The sequence below is a fragment of the Trachemys scripta genome, chromosome 5 (assembly GCF_013100865.1).
Source record: "Trachemys scripta elegans isolate TJP31775 chromosome 5, CAS_Tse_1.0, whole genome shotgun sequence".
NCBI classification, from domain to species: Eukaryota; Metazoa; Chordata; order Testudines; family Emydidae; genus Trachemys; species Trachemys scripta.
Window position 1 is genome coordinate 133,865,800 of NC_048302.1, and position 18,034 is coordinate 133,883,833.

General features: G+C 41.5%; 1 protein-coding gene across 1 annotated transcript in view; it reads left to right on the forward strand.

Moving 5' to 3' along the window:
• The window catches only part of ATRN (attractin), a 239,209-nt gene that overhangs the window by 184,219 nt on the left and 36,956 nt on the right, over positions 1–18,034 (forward strand). Inside the window, exon 26 of the mRNA XM_034772107.1 lies at positions 4,167–4,245. Within this exon, the coding sequence (XP_034627998.1) occupies positions 4,167–4,245 (79 nt within the window). The remainder of the gene's footprint in view (positions 1–4,166; positions 4,246–18,034) is intronic.

Consider the following 18,034-nt stretch of genomic DNA (forward strand, 5'->3'; position numbering starts at 1 on the left):
CTAAAATACAGTCTAGCCTTGTTTTTTCAAAATGCGCTGAGGCTTTTACTGCAGAGTGAATATCACTCCTGCGCACCTCTTTAAGAGATGTAGGTAGGTGGAGAAAAGATGGAGAAGAGGTGCTGTTCAGGGTGGCGGGAGCTACAAAGAGAAGACCTAACCCAGCAGTGGCCAGATTGTGTTGCAGGACAGAAGAGGCTGCTGCTAGATGAACAGAGATAGAAGGGAGTGGAGTCGACAGAGCTAAGGCCAGAAAGAGGCTGGAGTAAGTCCCACAGGGAGAGTCAGTTGGTTTTTGTTTGAAATAAGGGCATTTTGAAATTGTTGAATGGTCTTAGCTCACAATGAGTGGAATACAGAACATCATGGCCACGTGTGTGAAGGCAAGCCAGCAGCATTGTGTTGAAGTGTGGAGAGCAGTGACTCTTGGTGCAGACACATGACTGCCACATGTTAGTAATTCTGGAGAATACCGTCCATTAGTTCAGTGTTTGTGGTGTTGCTTGTGAAACAGGTGGAAGAAATGGGGATGTTAGCAGAAAGCAGACCTCTCCGAATCACAGTATAATGCTGTTACCTATTTCACACTATTTTACTCTGAGTAAACCCAAGAGATCTTGCTTTCAGTTTGATCCTGCAGCTTTGCCATTAGATGACATCCTTTAGTGTACCAAGTAAACACTGCATTTTACTCCTCTAGGCGTGCTGCTGAAAGATGCAGTGCAGTGGGGGGGAATATGTGTGTTCCTTATTGGCTTTATATCTTTCACATGTATTTGCTGCCTCCTTGTGACAGTACAAAAAGCTTATCAGTGTTGTTCCTCTGCAAAATGTAGTGTAGCATTTAAAATGTTTTAGAAAAATCAGATAACTAGTGCTAATTTTGAATTTTTATTTATACTTTTCTCAAATAGTCTTGGTTATGATATTGACATATTGGGCTGTATTAGTAGGAGCATTGCCAGCAGATCGAAGGAGGTGATTATTCCCCTCTATTCAGCACTGGTGAGGCCACAGCTGTAATATTGTGTCCAGTTTTGGTCCCCCCCACTACAGAAGGGATGAGGACAAATTGGACAGAGTCCAGCGGAGGGCAACAAAAATGATTAGGGGGCTGGGGCACATGACTTACAGGAAGAGGCTGAGGGAACTGGGGTTATATAGTCTGCAGAAGAGAAGAGTGAGGGGGGCTTTAATAGCAGCCTTCAGCTACTTGAAGGGGGTTCCAAAGAGGATGGAGCTCGGCTGTTCTCAGTGGTGGCAGATGACAGAACAAGAAGCAATGGTCTCAAGTTGAAGTGGGGGAGGTCTAAGTTGGATATTGGGAAACCTTATTTCACTAGGAGGGTGGTGGAGCACTGGAATGGGTTACCTGGGAGGAGGTGGTGGGATCTCCATCCTTAGAGGTTTTTAAGGCCCAGCTTGACAAAGCCTTGGCTGAGGTGATTTAGTTGGTGTTGGTCCTGCTTTGAGCAGGGGAGGTCGGACTAGATGACCTCCTGAGGTATCTTCCAACCCTAATATTCTATGATTCTGTGATATCAGCGATGAAAACAAAAGGGGAGCTGTGATATGGAAAAGGGCAAAAGAGAAAACCGGCATGTACAGTTCTAAAAAATGCTTCATGTCTTCTAGAGATTGTTGTTGTATGACAGCGATCATCCAATTAATTCACAATCGGGCTTTTTTGTTTGTTTCCAACTGGACAAATGAGCTTTTAAATATGAGTTCCATTAATAATGTTTAACAGATGTGAGCAATTAAAGGAATGGCAGAATCTCCTAGCCCCAACCTACATTCTTGTGAGGCTCTGGTTAACTTCCCCAATTATGCTCTGCATTACACAGTGTAGACAATCCTTTGCTATGTACCTCATTTCCCAGAGAAATTTTCTGAAAAGATCAGTTAGGATCTCAAAGAACATCCATCTGAGAGGACTGGCCCAGTCCCACAGTCAAGAGCTGCTGAACAGTCTAAAACTCTAGATCTCTTTTCCTTGGGAGTTGAGCAATATCGAGGGTCATGGCAAAATCAGTAAATCTATGACAGTAGCTGTTTTCCGTAAGCCAAGTGCCATCCATTTGCTTTTAGCTGAAAGTTGCTGTTGAAACCAGAACTTTAGCCCGATGGCCTGGCAGGCAGCCAGGGGGGAGGGATAGCTCAGTGGTTTGCGCAGTGGCCTGCTAAACCCAGGGTTGTGAGTTCAATCCTTGAGGGAGCCAGTTAGGGATCTGGGGCAAAATCAGTACTTGGTCCTGCTAGTGAAGGCAGGGGGCTGGCCTCAATGACCTTTCAAGGTCCCTTCCAGTTCTAGGAGATAGGATATCTCCATTAATTTATTTTATTTATTTAGCTACAGTTAGGATATAGACGTTGCTTTGGCCTAGACAGTCTTGAGAGGCATCCTGCAGACCTTTGGATATTATTTACTTAGTGTCTGTATTAGGTGTTGTGGACAGGAAGGATAAAAGATATTTGACTCCAAGGACTGTAGTCTAAACATCCAGCGTACAATTGGAGGATTGGGGATCGGATATACCAATAAGCAGCACGATAGAAGAGTGAAGATTCAGCATGTTCTCAGTTCCACCATTTTTGGTTGGATGCTCCTTTGTTTATTTTTCTCTGCAGGGAGTCTTAGAGTGGGTAGGCCTCTGTGATAAAGTGGAGGCTGTGCCCTGCAGAGAGCCTTCAGGGTTCTTTGGGAATGGGAAACTTAAGGAGGAAAAAGCTTACCAAACCATTCAATAAGTATTGTGGCATTCATGCTGGGGAAGCTAACGGCAGCCTCAGGACAACCTCTGGAGCTCAAAAAGGTTGCTATTCCATCATTTACTTGTGCCTGTTCAAGTGTGATGTATGCAAAAATTCATCTAGCCAAAATCTAACCTTGTTCGTGGGAGAAATGCCATTTACAGGTCATGCAGATTCTGCTCTTACACTTCACTAAATACATCAGTAGATTATTTTTTGAAAGAAAGGGGAAACGGAAGCTATAAAATCATAAATCAACCGTTGTATGTGTGTGCATTTCTTTGTCCTGATGGCAAGAAATTAATCTAAATGTCTTCCTGGTTTGAGAGTGGAGCATGCTGTTTCTGTACTTGAAAAAATAAAAAAATAAAATATATCACAATTAAGCGTAGGACCAATAGGGTGCTATAAAATAAACTTCAAAAGTACTTTTATGTCTGAATTTTTCTTACATAACTGTAGAAAAGTGACTTTCATATGATTTTGCAATGGACCAAAGTAAAATCAAAATTGAATACCTCAGATTAAATGTGTTTTTGGAAATCCGGCTGTATTGGGAAATAGATGTCATCTGAGATGAAAAATGCAAAACAAACGTTTGTTGTTGCAAGCCCGAACAGTTAATGTAGATTTCCATCTTTCTCTGTTCCTCCTTGTTGGGATTCAATATAGGCTAATGAGAGTAAGGTCTGATGATGTATGTAACACTGGGGAACACGCTTTTTGTTTGAAAAATAATTCCAATAATCATAGGGCTAACAGAAGTATTGGGAGCATAAGCTTTCATGAAGAAAGATGAAGAAGTGAGGTTCTTACCCACGAAAGCTTATGCTCCCAATACTTCTGTTAGTCTTCAAGGTGCCACAGGACCCTTTGTTGCTTTTTACAGATTCAGACTAACACGGCTACCCCTCTGATACTTGACTCCAATAATCATAGTTTAATTTGCTAAAATATTTCACTTGAAACTTGAAAAAATATATTAGTTTTGTCTGATGTACATATTGAATACTAAATTATTCCTTTTTTGAGCTAACCTCTCATTTAAAATAAATATTGCTAAAGATTGCTGTATGGCATTGTCCTTGTGATTCACTTTTTGCCGCCTTATTGTCTTAAACTGCTAATAGAATTTCTGGATTCTAATCACAGCTCTGTCATTTGACTTGCTGTGTGACCTGGGGCAAGTCGCTTTAACAACCTTTTTGTGTCTCCCGTTTATCTCTCCGTAAAGTGGACCTAGTACCTAATGAGACTTAATGTTTGCAAAGCACTTTGCACTGCTATAGCTTTTTTCATCAGAGGACTAGCCTTTCATCAGAGGACTAGTCTAGCCTTTATTTTGTTATAGCTTTCAAATGCTGATATATTCTGAATGAGGACAGTAAGCATTTGTGTTTTCTCTTCTACAGTTGTTTCCTGTCTTTGCTCCTGGTGGCTGCCGTAGTTTGGAAGATTAAACAAAGTTGCTGGGCATCACGACGAAGAGAGGCAGGTCAAATGACAGTACTGAATGTTCTCTAAATGACTTTTTGCTACTTTTGTGTATCTCTTACGTGTACTTAGTCAGACACATCCAGTATTTACCTTGAGTTAAGCTTATAGACTTCTGTTTGCAGAGGTATATAATAAAATACATTGATTAGCGTTTTGATGGAAAGCTATCCTATGTTGCTATCCTGGTTCTGCAGTTTAAGTCATGCACTAAGTGTGGCAGGGGAACATCTTGTGTTCCAGAAACTCAGACTCCAGAGTTTGTACGTGTAAGAACAGTATATAGTAGGAATGTTGTTGTTTTTTTTTTTTCAATCAGTTCAGAAATTTGAAAATCAGAAACTTGCTATTATAGCCCATCTCCTTTGCTGGAGTGTTAAACTACAATTAGCTCTGCCTCTAACTGCCTCTGTAGCAGAATGGCTCTAACTCTCACTTTAAAGTTATAGGGCCACGTCAGTGGTTTGTGGGAAAATATTGTAATTCTAAGGGTGGGGGGGAAATAGCTGAGGGTTAAGGGTACACTTTTGAAAAAGGCACCCAGGCTACCATAACATTGCTCTTCCTCCCACTTTATGGAGATCCCAGCCAGGCTCCCATCTTCCCTTTCTTGCACGCAGAATATGAAATGTATATCACAGCACACTGGAAATGTACTTTTCATGCACGTATGTCTCTGATAAACGTGTGGTGATTTTTCACCATGCTAACTTTTGCTGTTTTCAGTAAAGTGCTCTAATTTTGCAATCTGGGTTGCACATGTAAATATGCTACCTTTGTCTACTAAAACTTGGCAAATTGTCTGCCATGTAGAATCATAAGACCCAGTCCTGTGAGCTACTCCTTCGATCAGTCAGATCTCTTTACTTCTAATTTTAAAAGTGCAAATATATAGTTATTTCCTCTCAATGGTATGTTACTCCAAAAGTATAATACTAGGAAAACAAACCATAGATATAAGAATGTGGGATGCTGCATGCCATATCATGTCTTATTGCTTATATGATGGAGTGCTGCTATAATCGGAAAGGATGGGTCTCCACATAAAATACAGGACTTGGAGCAGGATAGTCCAGGTTGCATTCCAAACTACTATACAAACTTCCTATGTGGCCATGTGCAGCCTCTCTGTGCTTCTGTTTCCTTGTCTTTAAATAAGAATAGTCATACTTATCTTTTGCAGGGGAGTTACGGCTAAATGCATAAATATCTATAAAGCACTTTTGAACTCAAATGGGAGGTGCTATAGGAGTGCAAAGTATACTTTTGTTTGGGTGAAGCAGTGGGCTAAACGTGTAATAGGGAAGAAAGAGGGTAGTATGGTGTTAAGGAGTGAGCACAAAATCGTTAGAGGTTCTGAGTTCTAATCTTGTCTCTGCTGTTTGGCCTTGGTCAGTTATTTAATTTATCTGCTTAAGTTTCCAGCTGCAATGTGGGGATAATGTGTAGTTACCTCACGGGTGTTCCGAGGATTAATTTTTACAGTGCTTTGAAGATTTAAAGTTCTGGATAAGTGCTTATTTTCCTGCATATCTTCAAGGATCCACATTTAGTTTTATTTCACTGTAAAGTATGTAAATAAAGTAGCTTTGCTAGATTTGAGAATGCCCATTCTGATTATTTGATTCAACAGCCTGCTTCATGATGATATTTTCCACCTTCCTCTTCTGTCAAACATAAGATGCTGTTTCTATTACTAGATATTTAACATTAATGATAATGTCACTTAATATTTTCAAACAAATTAACACTATACATTAATATAATCTAAATCATTGAAACTTTACCTGCTCTCCGAAGGTAGCTAAATTTAGCACAGATCATCTTTTTTTTTTTCCCCTCCACCCTTCAACTTCTTGGCAAGAAAGAAAGCTAAAGTTCAATAGAAAATTTCCTGTTGACTTCTTGAATAAAATGTTAATCAGGGTTTATAGTGAATGTAGGCTGAGAAATTATACCACGTTCCACCTGGAGCGGAGACATTTAATGAGAGCTTAAATGGAAAATGTCACTGGTGTAAAGTTATCCTTTGGTGGTGGGGACATTAAGTCACAAATGGAAGTGAAGGGGTATCTTAGCATTACACTAAGTTTATTATACTCTGTTTACAAATGTGATTACGGTTGATGGACAGCTTGTCAGCATTTTCTTTTTCTGAGAGATCCCTCTCTTCTCTCTTTATTTGACTGTTTCACTTCCCTGTATTCAGTAAAACCATAATATAGTCAAGTTATCATTTCCATACTCTTAATATTGATAACATACTCTTGGATCCTCAGGGGAAAGATGCTCTACTAGTTCAAAGAGTGGGTTTTATTGTATACAGTAAATACAATTGGATTGTGTACAGTACACTATGAGAAAAATGCAGTGCACTGTAGTTCATTGAAACAAATAGGGAATTTAATTCCTTATTATTGTGACCGGCAACAGCAGCTTAGCCAGCACTCTGGTCACTGCAATTCTAATTACTTTAGAGCAGGCCTAATTACTTTAGAGCTATGTCTAATTGATGGGTTGAGTGAATGAAGAGGCTAGCTAGGCCCTTAGAAAGATGATACAAAAGGCAGAGGATAGAAGGTGGATAGAAAGCTGGCTAGATCGTCGGGCTCAACGGGTAGTGATCAATGGCTCCATGTCTAGTTGGCAGCCGGTTTCAAGTGGAGTGCCCCAAGGGTCGGTCCTGGGGCCGGTTTTGTTTAATATCTTTATTAATGATCTGGAGGATGGTGTGGACTGCACTCTCAGCAAGTTTGCAGATGACACTAAACTAGGAGGCGTGGTAGATACACTAGAGGGTAGGGATCGGATACAGAGGGACCTAGACAAATTAGAGGATTGGGCAGAAAAAAACCTGATGAGGTTCAACAAGGACAAGTGCAGAGTCCTGCACTTAGGACGGAAGAATCCCATGCACTGCTACAGACTAGGGACCGAATGGCTAGGTAGCAGTTCTGCTGAAAAGGACCTAGGGGTCACAGTGGACGAGAAGCTGGATATGAGTCAACAGTGTGCTCTTGTTGCCAAGAAGGCTAACGGCATTTTGGGCTGTATAAGTAGGGGCATTGCCAGCAGATCGAGGAACGTGATCGTTCCCCTTTATTCGACATTGGTGAGGCCTCATCTGGAATACTGTGTCCAGTTTTGGGCCCCACACTACAAGAAGGATGTGGAAAAATTGGAAAGAGTCCAGCGGAGGGCAACAAAAATGATTAGGGGTCTGGAGCACATGACTTATGAGGAGAGGCTGAGAGAACTGGGATTGTTTAGTCTCCAGAAGAGAAGAATGAGGGGGGATTTGATAGTAGCCTTCAACTACCTGAAGGGGGGTTCCAAAGAGGATGGAGCTCGGCTGTTCTCAGTGGTGGCAGATGACAGAACGAGGAGCAATGGTCTCAAGTTGCAGTGGGGGAGGTCCAGGTTGGATATCAGGAAAAACTATTTCACTAGGAGGGTGGTGAAACACTGGAATGCGTTACCTAGGGAGGTGGTGGAGTCTCCTTCGTTGGAGGTTTTTAAGGCCCGGCTTGACAAAGCCCTGGCTGGGATGATTTAGCTGGGAATTGGTCCTGCTTTGAGCAGGGGGTTGGACTAGATGACCTCTTGAGGTCCCTTCCAACTCTGATATTCTATGATTCTATGAGGAAGGAAGGGAGAAAGCAGGAAAAGAGAGGGGGGGAGAGATTGCTCTTCCCTGCTTTCTTCAGGCGCTTTGGGCTCCCCAGGACTGTAGGCTTAAGGCTACATAGTGTACAGGGTGGTGGAAATGAATATTGTAAACAAACTGCCTGAGATGGTTTACCAGCAAAACTGTCTCTGAGCTGTTTGCAGATTTAAGCAGAGGTGGGAGTGAGCAGGCCCTTCCTCAATTATATACAGAGTTGTTCCATTGAATCAGAATTCACTATAAATGGAATTCATTATAAAACATCATCAGTCTCAGTCCTTGTTGTGGCCTATATGTCTGTGCCATTGACTTTTCCTTTTTTTAAACAAATAGTTGTAAAACTTAGGGAAATTCATTTAAACCCAGCCTGTGGTACAACTTTCAAGCCTCCCTCGTGAAGTCACTTATCAGATGTTCCATAGTAAGAGGCAGATGTCTTCAGACTGAAATTAGAACTTAGATAGCATTCCACCCTGTGATTCTGTTTCCTTTGTTGTGTAGAGTTTGTTTTTAAGTTTTAGACTTTGGGATAGCACCCCAAGAACCTTTTTTTTGTTGGTTCCTGAGAAACGGTCATATCAGGGCTACCTTTAAAAACGAACCATTAAAATAAAAAAAGTAATTAATATCAATTCAGTATCTCTAGGTCTTTGAATGTGCAATTTCTAATGGGTTTTCACTCAGAGTGCTGGAGGGTAGTCCGCCATCTGGTTTTAAATGTTTCTATTTTGTCTCTAGATATGGTAGTTCTTCTGGTTTCTTAGGAGTAGAACTATTTCTATGAAAAGTTTACCCAATTGTTGGGTCACAGAGCATGAATACTTTGAGGTGATAGGACCAGACACTGGCCACTACTATAAACACACCTCCCACCCCCACCCCCCCATAGCCACTGCAGAGCACCATCATTCTCTGATATGCATCAGATGAAGTGGGAAAGAAGGAATCTGGAGCAATGGTGTCACGAAACTGGCAGATTCAGTTAGAATTTTAACAGAAATATACTATGCTACTGCCATAGTAGAGAAAAGACCTTTCTTTTATGCAGCACCATGCTCTGGGTGTCGCTAAACCTTCAATTGCCAGAAGTTGGGGTTGGATGATGAGGATGGATCATTCAAAATTTCCATTTTGTTCACCCCCTCTGAAGCGTCTGGCACTGGCCACTGTCAGAAGACAGGATGCTGAGCTAGATGGACCATTGGTCTGACCCAGTATAACCATTATTATGTTCTGATTCCACTGCAGCAGCTAAATTCCATCTTGCAGTGTTTTTCCAAAAGCAAATCACTTTCAGTCCCAGCTGCCTCACAGCTGAATGACTACTTGCAGAGGATTACCTTCATACAGTCTTTAACAACACCACTGAATTCAAGACAGAAAACACACTTCAGTATTTGGCACATCACTGGGGCAGGACACTCTAAAATGCACTGAAAGCTAAGTCACCATCTATGATTCAGTTCCATGCCTATTGTATCTGGTGAAATGTGCCCAGGAGTATCTAGAGTAGGACTTCTTCTGACAGATTGTCAATACCATTTTTGTAAAGGAAAACCTTGAATAGTCTGGCCAATTCAATAAACCATCTTTGGCCCCATCAGACCTTGCAATCTATGATCCAATGTAAAATCTCCCATTTTTAGGCAAGATAATCCTAGCTGCTTCCTAATACTGCCAGTATTTTAGTCCCTTTTCCATCGGAGTTCTGGCCAGGTCATGGGACAGACGGTGCTGATGGATGGCCACCTCCTGCTCCTAGATAAGGGAAGGACATCCATATTCGTCCTCTGGGATCTGTATGCAGTATTTCATTCTGAGACCATGGCATGTTACTGTCTCCTCTGAGATGCAGCACTGGTTGGCAAGTGAGTTCTGAAATGGGGCCCAGTCTTTATTTTCAGGATGCTTACAGATGCTTACAGAAACTGGATAGCTACTTCTCTGCCTCCGGAGCACTCACCTGTGGAGTCACACAAGGATGCTTTTCCCCATTCTTTTTAATGTGCACATGAGCATGTTGTATGAAATTCTAAGATGCTCTGGTCTCATTACCAGCATGATGCAGATGATACCCGGCTGTATATCATTTTTACTAGATCGCCTAGACCCAACTAATATCTGCCTGGTCAAGGTACACATTTGGATGAAAAGCATATGGCAGAAGCTGAACCCCAGGGAGGGGGAGTGGAGGAGGAAGCACTTTGAAGACATAGCAATTACCTAAAACAAATCAGATGCTGCATGCTGAAAACTTGATTATTTAAGAGAAAATAAATGGCTTGAAACCTTTGTAGAGAAGTAATGCCATGGTACCTAACCTCCAGGCAGCTAGGAGGGACAGCGCAGATTTATAGCAAAAACGTTTACTGCAGGTTGTAACCAGACACTTTCGCATCACCTTCTGAGATATTTGAAGATACAGGAAAAAACTAGAAAGAATTAAAAATACACAAGGACAGTCTGGCTCTAATCCTACACTGACTTGCATCAGCTTCATGAAGCCAAGAGGTGTCTTTGGGATGTGAAAATAGTGTGGAAAAAAAAATTTCCTAGCAAAATAAAGGAGTTTTAAGCATTTGTCAAGAACGCAGTTCTGGCATGATATGAAACATGTTTTGGAGTGAAAACAGGGACTCTGCATGCAGTTACATATCTTTTGTGTTATATAGGGCTAGAAAAGAGAAGATAGAGGGTTGTAAAGTGTGCACTTGTTTTCTCTCCGGTGAACAACATAACTAAATATTTTTAGACACTTTAAAGAGGGAAATGGATACAGGTTGCTTTTAGGAGGCTTAGAATGAAATGAAACATGGTAGGTTATTAGGTATGTGAAATCATTTGTCCTTTTATCACATGCCTTTTGGAAAGTGACATGTTAAGATGTATCAAGGTGGCGATAGAGAATAATGCACAAAATATGATAGTGGCATTATAAGTTAATACATCCATCTATAACTGCTGTCTTAAATTCCAGGCCTCAGATTCCATTCCTTATCTTCTTCAGTCTGGCTTCTGCATTCTCCCAACCCCCGCTTCCCCAGCGCACGCACTCTCTCCCCACTGTGAAACAGCTCTTGCCAGGGTCTCCAGTGACCTAATTCCCTACTAAATTTCAGGGCCAGTACTTCATTTACATCCTTTTTGACCCCTCCGGGTGCCCGTGACACAACCAAACAACACTATTATTGAAATTAACAAATTTATTTGAGCATAAGCTTTCGTGGGCTACAGCCCACTTCATCAGATGCATAGAAGGGAACATATAGTAAGAAGATAGATAGATAGATAGATATCTCCTCCACCTTTTCATGTTCTCTGTATGTATATATATCTCTTCTTACTATATGTTCCATTTTATGTATCTGATGAAGTGGGCTGTAGCCCATGAAAGCTTATGCTCAAATAAATTTGTTAGTCTCTAAGGTACTCCTATTCTTTTTGTGGATACAGACTAAAACAGCTGCTACTCTGAAACCTGTCATTATTGAAATTGTCATCCTTGGGCTTTCGTGATTCCATCCTCTCCTGGTTCTCCCTCCAGTCTTTCAAATCTCTTCTTCAGGAGCCATGTACAGCGCAGGGTCCTCTTCTCCTGTTCCTCTCTTGATGCAGTCCCTCAGGGCTTTATCCTTGGCCCCTTCCTCTTCTCCATCTACTTCCATCTCTGGGTGATCTTATCCACAAACATGATCTTGACAACTAGCCATGATTTGCACATCTGCCTCTGTACTCTGGACCTGTCTTCCTCCATCCAAATTAAAATCTTGCCCTCTCTTTGCCATATCTCCTTGTGAATGTTCAGCCATCAAGTGAGCCTGATTGTGGCCAAAACCTCCCTATTTTGATCACTAACAATCGGTACAATTTTTTCCAAGTTACTTAGGTGCTTCTGAAAATTTTACCCAATGCCATCAACTCTCCCTGAACCTGCTTCGATACAGAAATAAAACCTCTTCTGACCGCACACTCTTAGTTGTCACCTACCACCTCACACTGGAAACTATAAGGCACATCATTAAACTACAACCCATACTCAATGGGGACCCCATCCTGAAAGAAATCTTTCCTGAACATCCTCTTCTGCCCTTCAGACAACCTCCCAACCTCTCCAAGCTCCTCATCAGAAGCAAGTTCCCCACAGACCAGAATACACCAACTCAAAGCAGCACCAGACCCTGTCAGAACAAACAAAAACTCTGTACCTCTGGGTGACCACTTTTCACAAAGCGATCACTCTGTATCTGACATATCAGTCCTCATCCTTAAAGGAAACCTGCACAACGCATTCAAAAGATGAGCCTGGGAGCTTAAATTCATCTCTTTGCTAGAAACTAAAAATCATGGACTGAATAGACACACGGGATTTATGACTTATTACAACAATCTATAACCCACTAGCAACCCCCTCAGCTGCTTCCCTCCCAGCCTCCCTATGATTGGAGGAGTATTAATGGGCCACTTAGCCTTGAATGGTCCCTTGAAATGTATTAATTACTTACGCCAAACAGCCTGTTCCATCTTGTATTTAGCTGTGATGCCCTGAGTAAATTTCCTGCACCTGAAGACGAGTTCTGTGTAAGCTCAAAATCTTGTCTGTCTCACCAGCAGAAGTTGTTCCAGTAAAAGATATTCTCTCACCTACCTTGTCTCTCTAATAGCCTGGGTCCGACACAGCTACAACAATACTGCATACATCAATTATCCTTATTGCTCAGGTCCATAATCTTGGCTGCATCTTCAACTCAGCCCCCCCTTTTGACGTATGCACCAAGCCATGTCTAATTCTTGCCCCTTCTTCCTGCCCAGTATCTCCAAGACCCGACCATTTCTCTCTGCCCACACTGCCAAAACTTGTCCAAGCCCTGATCATCTCGAGCTTGACTGCCACCATTTTCCTCCTCCTTCTCTGACCTCGATGCTTCCTCATATCCATTCAATATGTGGCTGCTAAAGTCATCTTCATTGCTCTTACTACATTGAGGTCGGCAACGTTTCAGAAGTGGTGTGCCAAGTCTTCATTTATTCATTCTAATTTGGTTTTGCGTGCCAGTAATACATTTTAACGTTTGTAGAAGGTCTCTTTCTATGTCTGTAATATATAACTAAACTATTGTTGTATGTAAAGTAAATAAGGTTTTTAAAATGTTTAAGAAGCTTCATTTAAAATTAAATTAAAATGCAGAGCCCCACCCCCCACCCCCGGACTGGTGGCCAGGACCCAGGCAGTGTGAGTGCTACTGAAAATCAGCTCGCGTGCTGCCTTTGGCACGCATGCCATAGATTGCCTACCCCTGTCCTACATCATGCGAAGTCCCTCTACTGGGTTCTCCTCTCCCACTGCAATGAATACAAACCTCGTGTCTTTACTTCCAAAGTCCTCCACAATTGACTCCTCACCATACCGATCAGACCTGTCATCTTTTCAGAAGGCCAGCTTCTGCCTTCTGGGCTTATTTGAACAAAATATGTTTTAAAATTGTGTCAAATGCAAGGTCACGCATCCAGGAAAATGGAATGTAGGTTACATAAGATGTGGGAGTTTATCCTGGAAGTCAGTGGCTCTGAAAGGGATGGGGGTCATGGTGAATAACCAACTATGCAAGCATTCCCTGCGCAGGGAGGTGGCTAAGAACAAATGAGGTCCTTGGATGTATAAGCAGAGGACTATAGAGGAAAAGTAGGGAGGTGGGATTACCACTGAATACAGCATTTGTGAGACTGTCACTGAAGCATTGTGTGCACTTGGAGTGTCCACACTTTAAAAAGGATGTTGATAAATTGGCATGGATTCAGGAAAGTGCTACAAGAATGACTTATCTGGAAAACCTCCACTCAATGTGCAGCGGCAGTCAAAAAAGCGAACAGAATGTTGGGAATCATTACGAAAGGGATAAATAGTAAGACAGAAAATATTTTGCCTCTGTATAAATCCCTGGTACACCCACATCTTGAATACTGCATACAGATGTGATCGCCCCATCTCAAAAAAGATGCATTGGAATTAGAAAAGGTACAGAAGAGGGTAACAAAAATAATTAGGGGTATGGAATAGCTTATATATAAGGAGAGATTAATAAGACTGGAACTTCTCAGCTTGGAAAAGAGAAGACTTAGAGAGGAAATATGAGAGAGGTCTATAAAATCATGACTGGCGTGGAGAAAGTAAGGAAGTGTTATTAACTGTTTCTCATAACACAAGAATAGGGTCACCAAATAAAATTAATAGGCAGCAGGTTTAAAACAAACAAAAGAAAGTATTTCTTCACACAATGCACAGTTGACGTGTGGAACTCTTTGCGAGAGGCTGTTGTAAGGCCAAGACTATAACAGGGTTCACAAAAAGACCTAGATAAGTTCATGTAGGATGGATCCATCAATGGCTATCAGCCAGGATTGGCAGGGATGGTGTCCCTAGCCTCAGTTTGCCAGAAGCTGGGAATGGGGAACGAGATAGATCACTTGATGATTACCTGTTCTGTTCATTCCCTCTGAAGCACTTGGATCGGCCACTGTCGGAAGACAAGATATTAGGCTAGATGGACCTTTGGTCTGACCCAGTATAGCCGTTCTTATGTAAAACCTGCCTGACTAAGTAGCTGCCTCTTCAGTCCAGCAGACAAAGGCATAACAAGCTCCAGGGGCTCGAACCTGAAGCTAGATAAATTCAAGCTTGAAATAAAGTGCACATTTTTAGCAATGAGATCATTAAACATTGGAACAATTTATCTGGGGTCAGGATGTGGTGAATTCTCGATCACTTGAAAACGTAAATGAAGATTTATTTGGCTGTCAGGTATGCTCTAACTTAACCACAAGTTACGTGCTTGATGCAGGAATCACTTGCTGCTATTCTGTGATGTGTTGCTATGCAAATGATCAGACTAGATATCATAATGTTCCATGTGGCCTTGAAATATATGAATGGGAGCCACCCTGGTTGTCGCTCTTAAGCTCCACCACAATATAAATAGAAGAACAGGAGTACTTGTGGCACCTTAGAGACTAACAAATTTATTAGAGCATAAGCTTTCGTGGACTACAGCCCACTTCTTCGGATGCATCCGAAGAAGTGGGCTGTAGTCCACGAAAGCTTATGCTCTAATAAATTTGTTAGTCTCTAAGGTGCCACAAGTACTCCTGTTCTTCTATTTATATTGTGGTGGAGCTTAAGAGCGACAACCAGGGTGGCTCCCATTCATATATTTCAAGGCCACATGGAACATTATGATATCTAGTCTGATCATTTGCATAGCAACACATCACAGAATAGCAGCAAGTGATTCCTGCATCAAGCACGTAACTTGTGGTTAAGTTAGAGCATACCTGACAGCCAAATAAATCTTCATTTACGTTTTCAAGTGATCGAGAATTCACCACATCCTGACCCCAGATAAATTGTTCCNATCACTTCAAAAGTTTTTTTTTCTCTTAATTAATTGGCCTCTCAGAGTTGGTAAGACAACTCCCACCTGTTTATGCTCTCTGTATGTGTGTATATATATCTCCTCAATATATGTTCCATTCTATATGCATCCGAAGAAGTGGGCTGTAGTCCACGAAAGCTTATGCTCTAATAAATTTGTTAGTCTCTAAGGTGCCACAAGTACTCCTGTTCTTCTTTTTGCGGATACAGACTAACACGGCTGTTACTCTGAAACCTGTCACAATATAAATGTTAAGTTATCTTCACAGTGGATACTGTATTTGCTTTATGGTCACCATCTTAAGAAATGTGTAGCAGAAATGAGAGAGGCTGTAGAGGGAAGTCCAGCAACAATTTATTAACGTATAGAGAGATTCAGGAGTAGATTCAAGGCTGGTTGCATGTGCAAAGAAAGTCAATTTGTGTGCGCGATTAGCTCAGCCACAGTTGAACTTGCGGGTGGCTGACCATTTATACATGTACGTTTCTGATTTGCATGCACCATAGTGGCAATTGAAAGAATAAGTCAGACATGCAATTGCACATATTTTTTTATACCTGCAGTTTTGATGCAGTTCGGATAACTATCTAGGTGTATTAATAAAGATGCTGCTTCTGATATATACTGAAAGAGAGCTGCAGCCCAATGTTCCAGGCTATGGTGAGAGTTTAACACTAGCGAGAGCACAACTTCTTTTTTTCATTCAGCCCGTTGCATTTTCAGAGGAATAGATCTTTCTCTATGACAATGGAAGTCAGTAGTATAAGTGTCTAATTTGACCATTTGAAAAATGAGCGACAGATACAGTTTTTCATTATTATGCTAAAAGCTCCATAGTCAATCAAAGGTGCTTCTTGTCATTGTATGTCTTGTATTTTGTATGTACCATGCACCTCTCTTCCTTCTTAAAAATAACGTCTTAGTTGGCTTATTAAAGGTCAGCTTTTGTGTCCTCTCCTATTGGGCATGATTATGATAAATAAGTTTTTTAATCCAGGACTGATTAAGTAAAGATGCACTGTCATTTCAGCATGAGACAAGTTCCCAGCAGCTTTACTTGCTAGGTTTGTTATAATTTGAAGTGTGGAAATGCCTGGTGAGAAGCATTTGGATATTAATTCCCTCCTCTTCTCTTTTTTAACACAGCCTGCAAAGTCAGTTACAAAACTAATTAGCTAACATTAATACAAACACCGCTCCAGGGAATTAAAACTTAATTTTCGGTGATGATGAAAGTGTCTGAGAAAATTTATTTGTTGACACGCATAGTACCTAACACAATTGTAGCCAAATGCTGCTGTTCACTTATTTCTGAAAAAACAGAGATCCTCTCTGTGGGGTAGTTATATTTTATGTATCTATGCATTTATCTGTATCCTATTTACAGAATTAAAATTCAAAGAGTGACTGTCAGTAGCCTGGAAACTATAATTCTGTCACATGGTATCAAATGAGAACTCTAGAGCAGGTTTTAAAGACGCTGTGGGACACCTTTTTCAGAGTTAGGCATGCACCACAGAACATGTACATTGGTGCATGCCTGACTAATGTAGGGTAATACCTGATGTGTGTGCACAAAAATAGGTATTTGTGTATGCACATAAACAGATGCCAAACTAACCATATGCATTCAAACTTTGAATCAAACTCCAATATCTGAATTGTAGCTACACATCTTATATTTCTAAGAGCCTAAAATATATGTATGCAATTGTGTGTGCATTCAGATTATAAAAGCAAGCATATAGCCCAGTTGGGGTAAGAGCTGCAGGGAGCAAGACTACTCCTGCAGGAGATCCCGGGGAAAGGGAGAGAGCCACAGGATGCAGATTGGGTCCTGGAGCAGGGTGACTCCCGGGTGGGCTGCCTGCTGAGTGTTTGTGTGCCCCTCCTCAAAGCTGCCAGCTGAGTTTGGAGACTGAGTAAAAGGTGGCCCCGGAGGGCTGTAGTGGAGCCCAGGAGCAGGGTGGAAGACTTTTTGGACTTGATGCCCCAGAGGAGGCTAGACTTTGAGGCCTTAGCTGGACGGCCAAATCACTTTAGCCAACATCTGCCAAATTCCCTGTACCAGTGGGAATTCACCAGTTCACACAGGCCATTTATTTTTTGGTTTTTGATCTTTGATTAAATTACCCGTGTTATACATTGCGTTGGGCTTTGAGGAAAGGTCAGAGAGATTTGAATATTTTTCATCTCGGCATCCTACTTGGTTTGGTGGTGCTAGAATTGAAGGTATTTATCAAAGACGAGTCAGTGAGAAGGAGACGTTTTCATTCTGCATCAGTATTGCTCTCAGTCTTGCCCTGGGAAAAGACTGATTTTTCTAAGAAATGGGGGGACTGAGTTTGTGCTTGCTGGACTGCAGATTTCTGCTCAAATATACTAAATTTAGTGTGTTGTGTGATAGGAAGATAGGAACTGTTCACTTAAGATAGGGTCAGCAGTTTGGTGCTGCTTGCACAATCTGAAATCTCATCAGCTTTTTTCCCTAAAGTGTTAAGTAACAGACCACAGGTCGGGTCCGTTTTGATGCTACTGTCTACTTGAGAATTTTAATCAAGAAGAAACTGGGTTTCAGCATTTCACACAGAGCGAAACTTCCTTTGAAGCCTGTGTGTAACTGTAACTATTCATTACATTCCCTCCACTGGATAGATTTGCACCATTGTTGCATATTTAAAAATTACAAAGA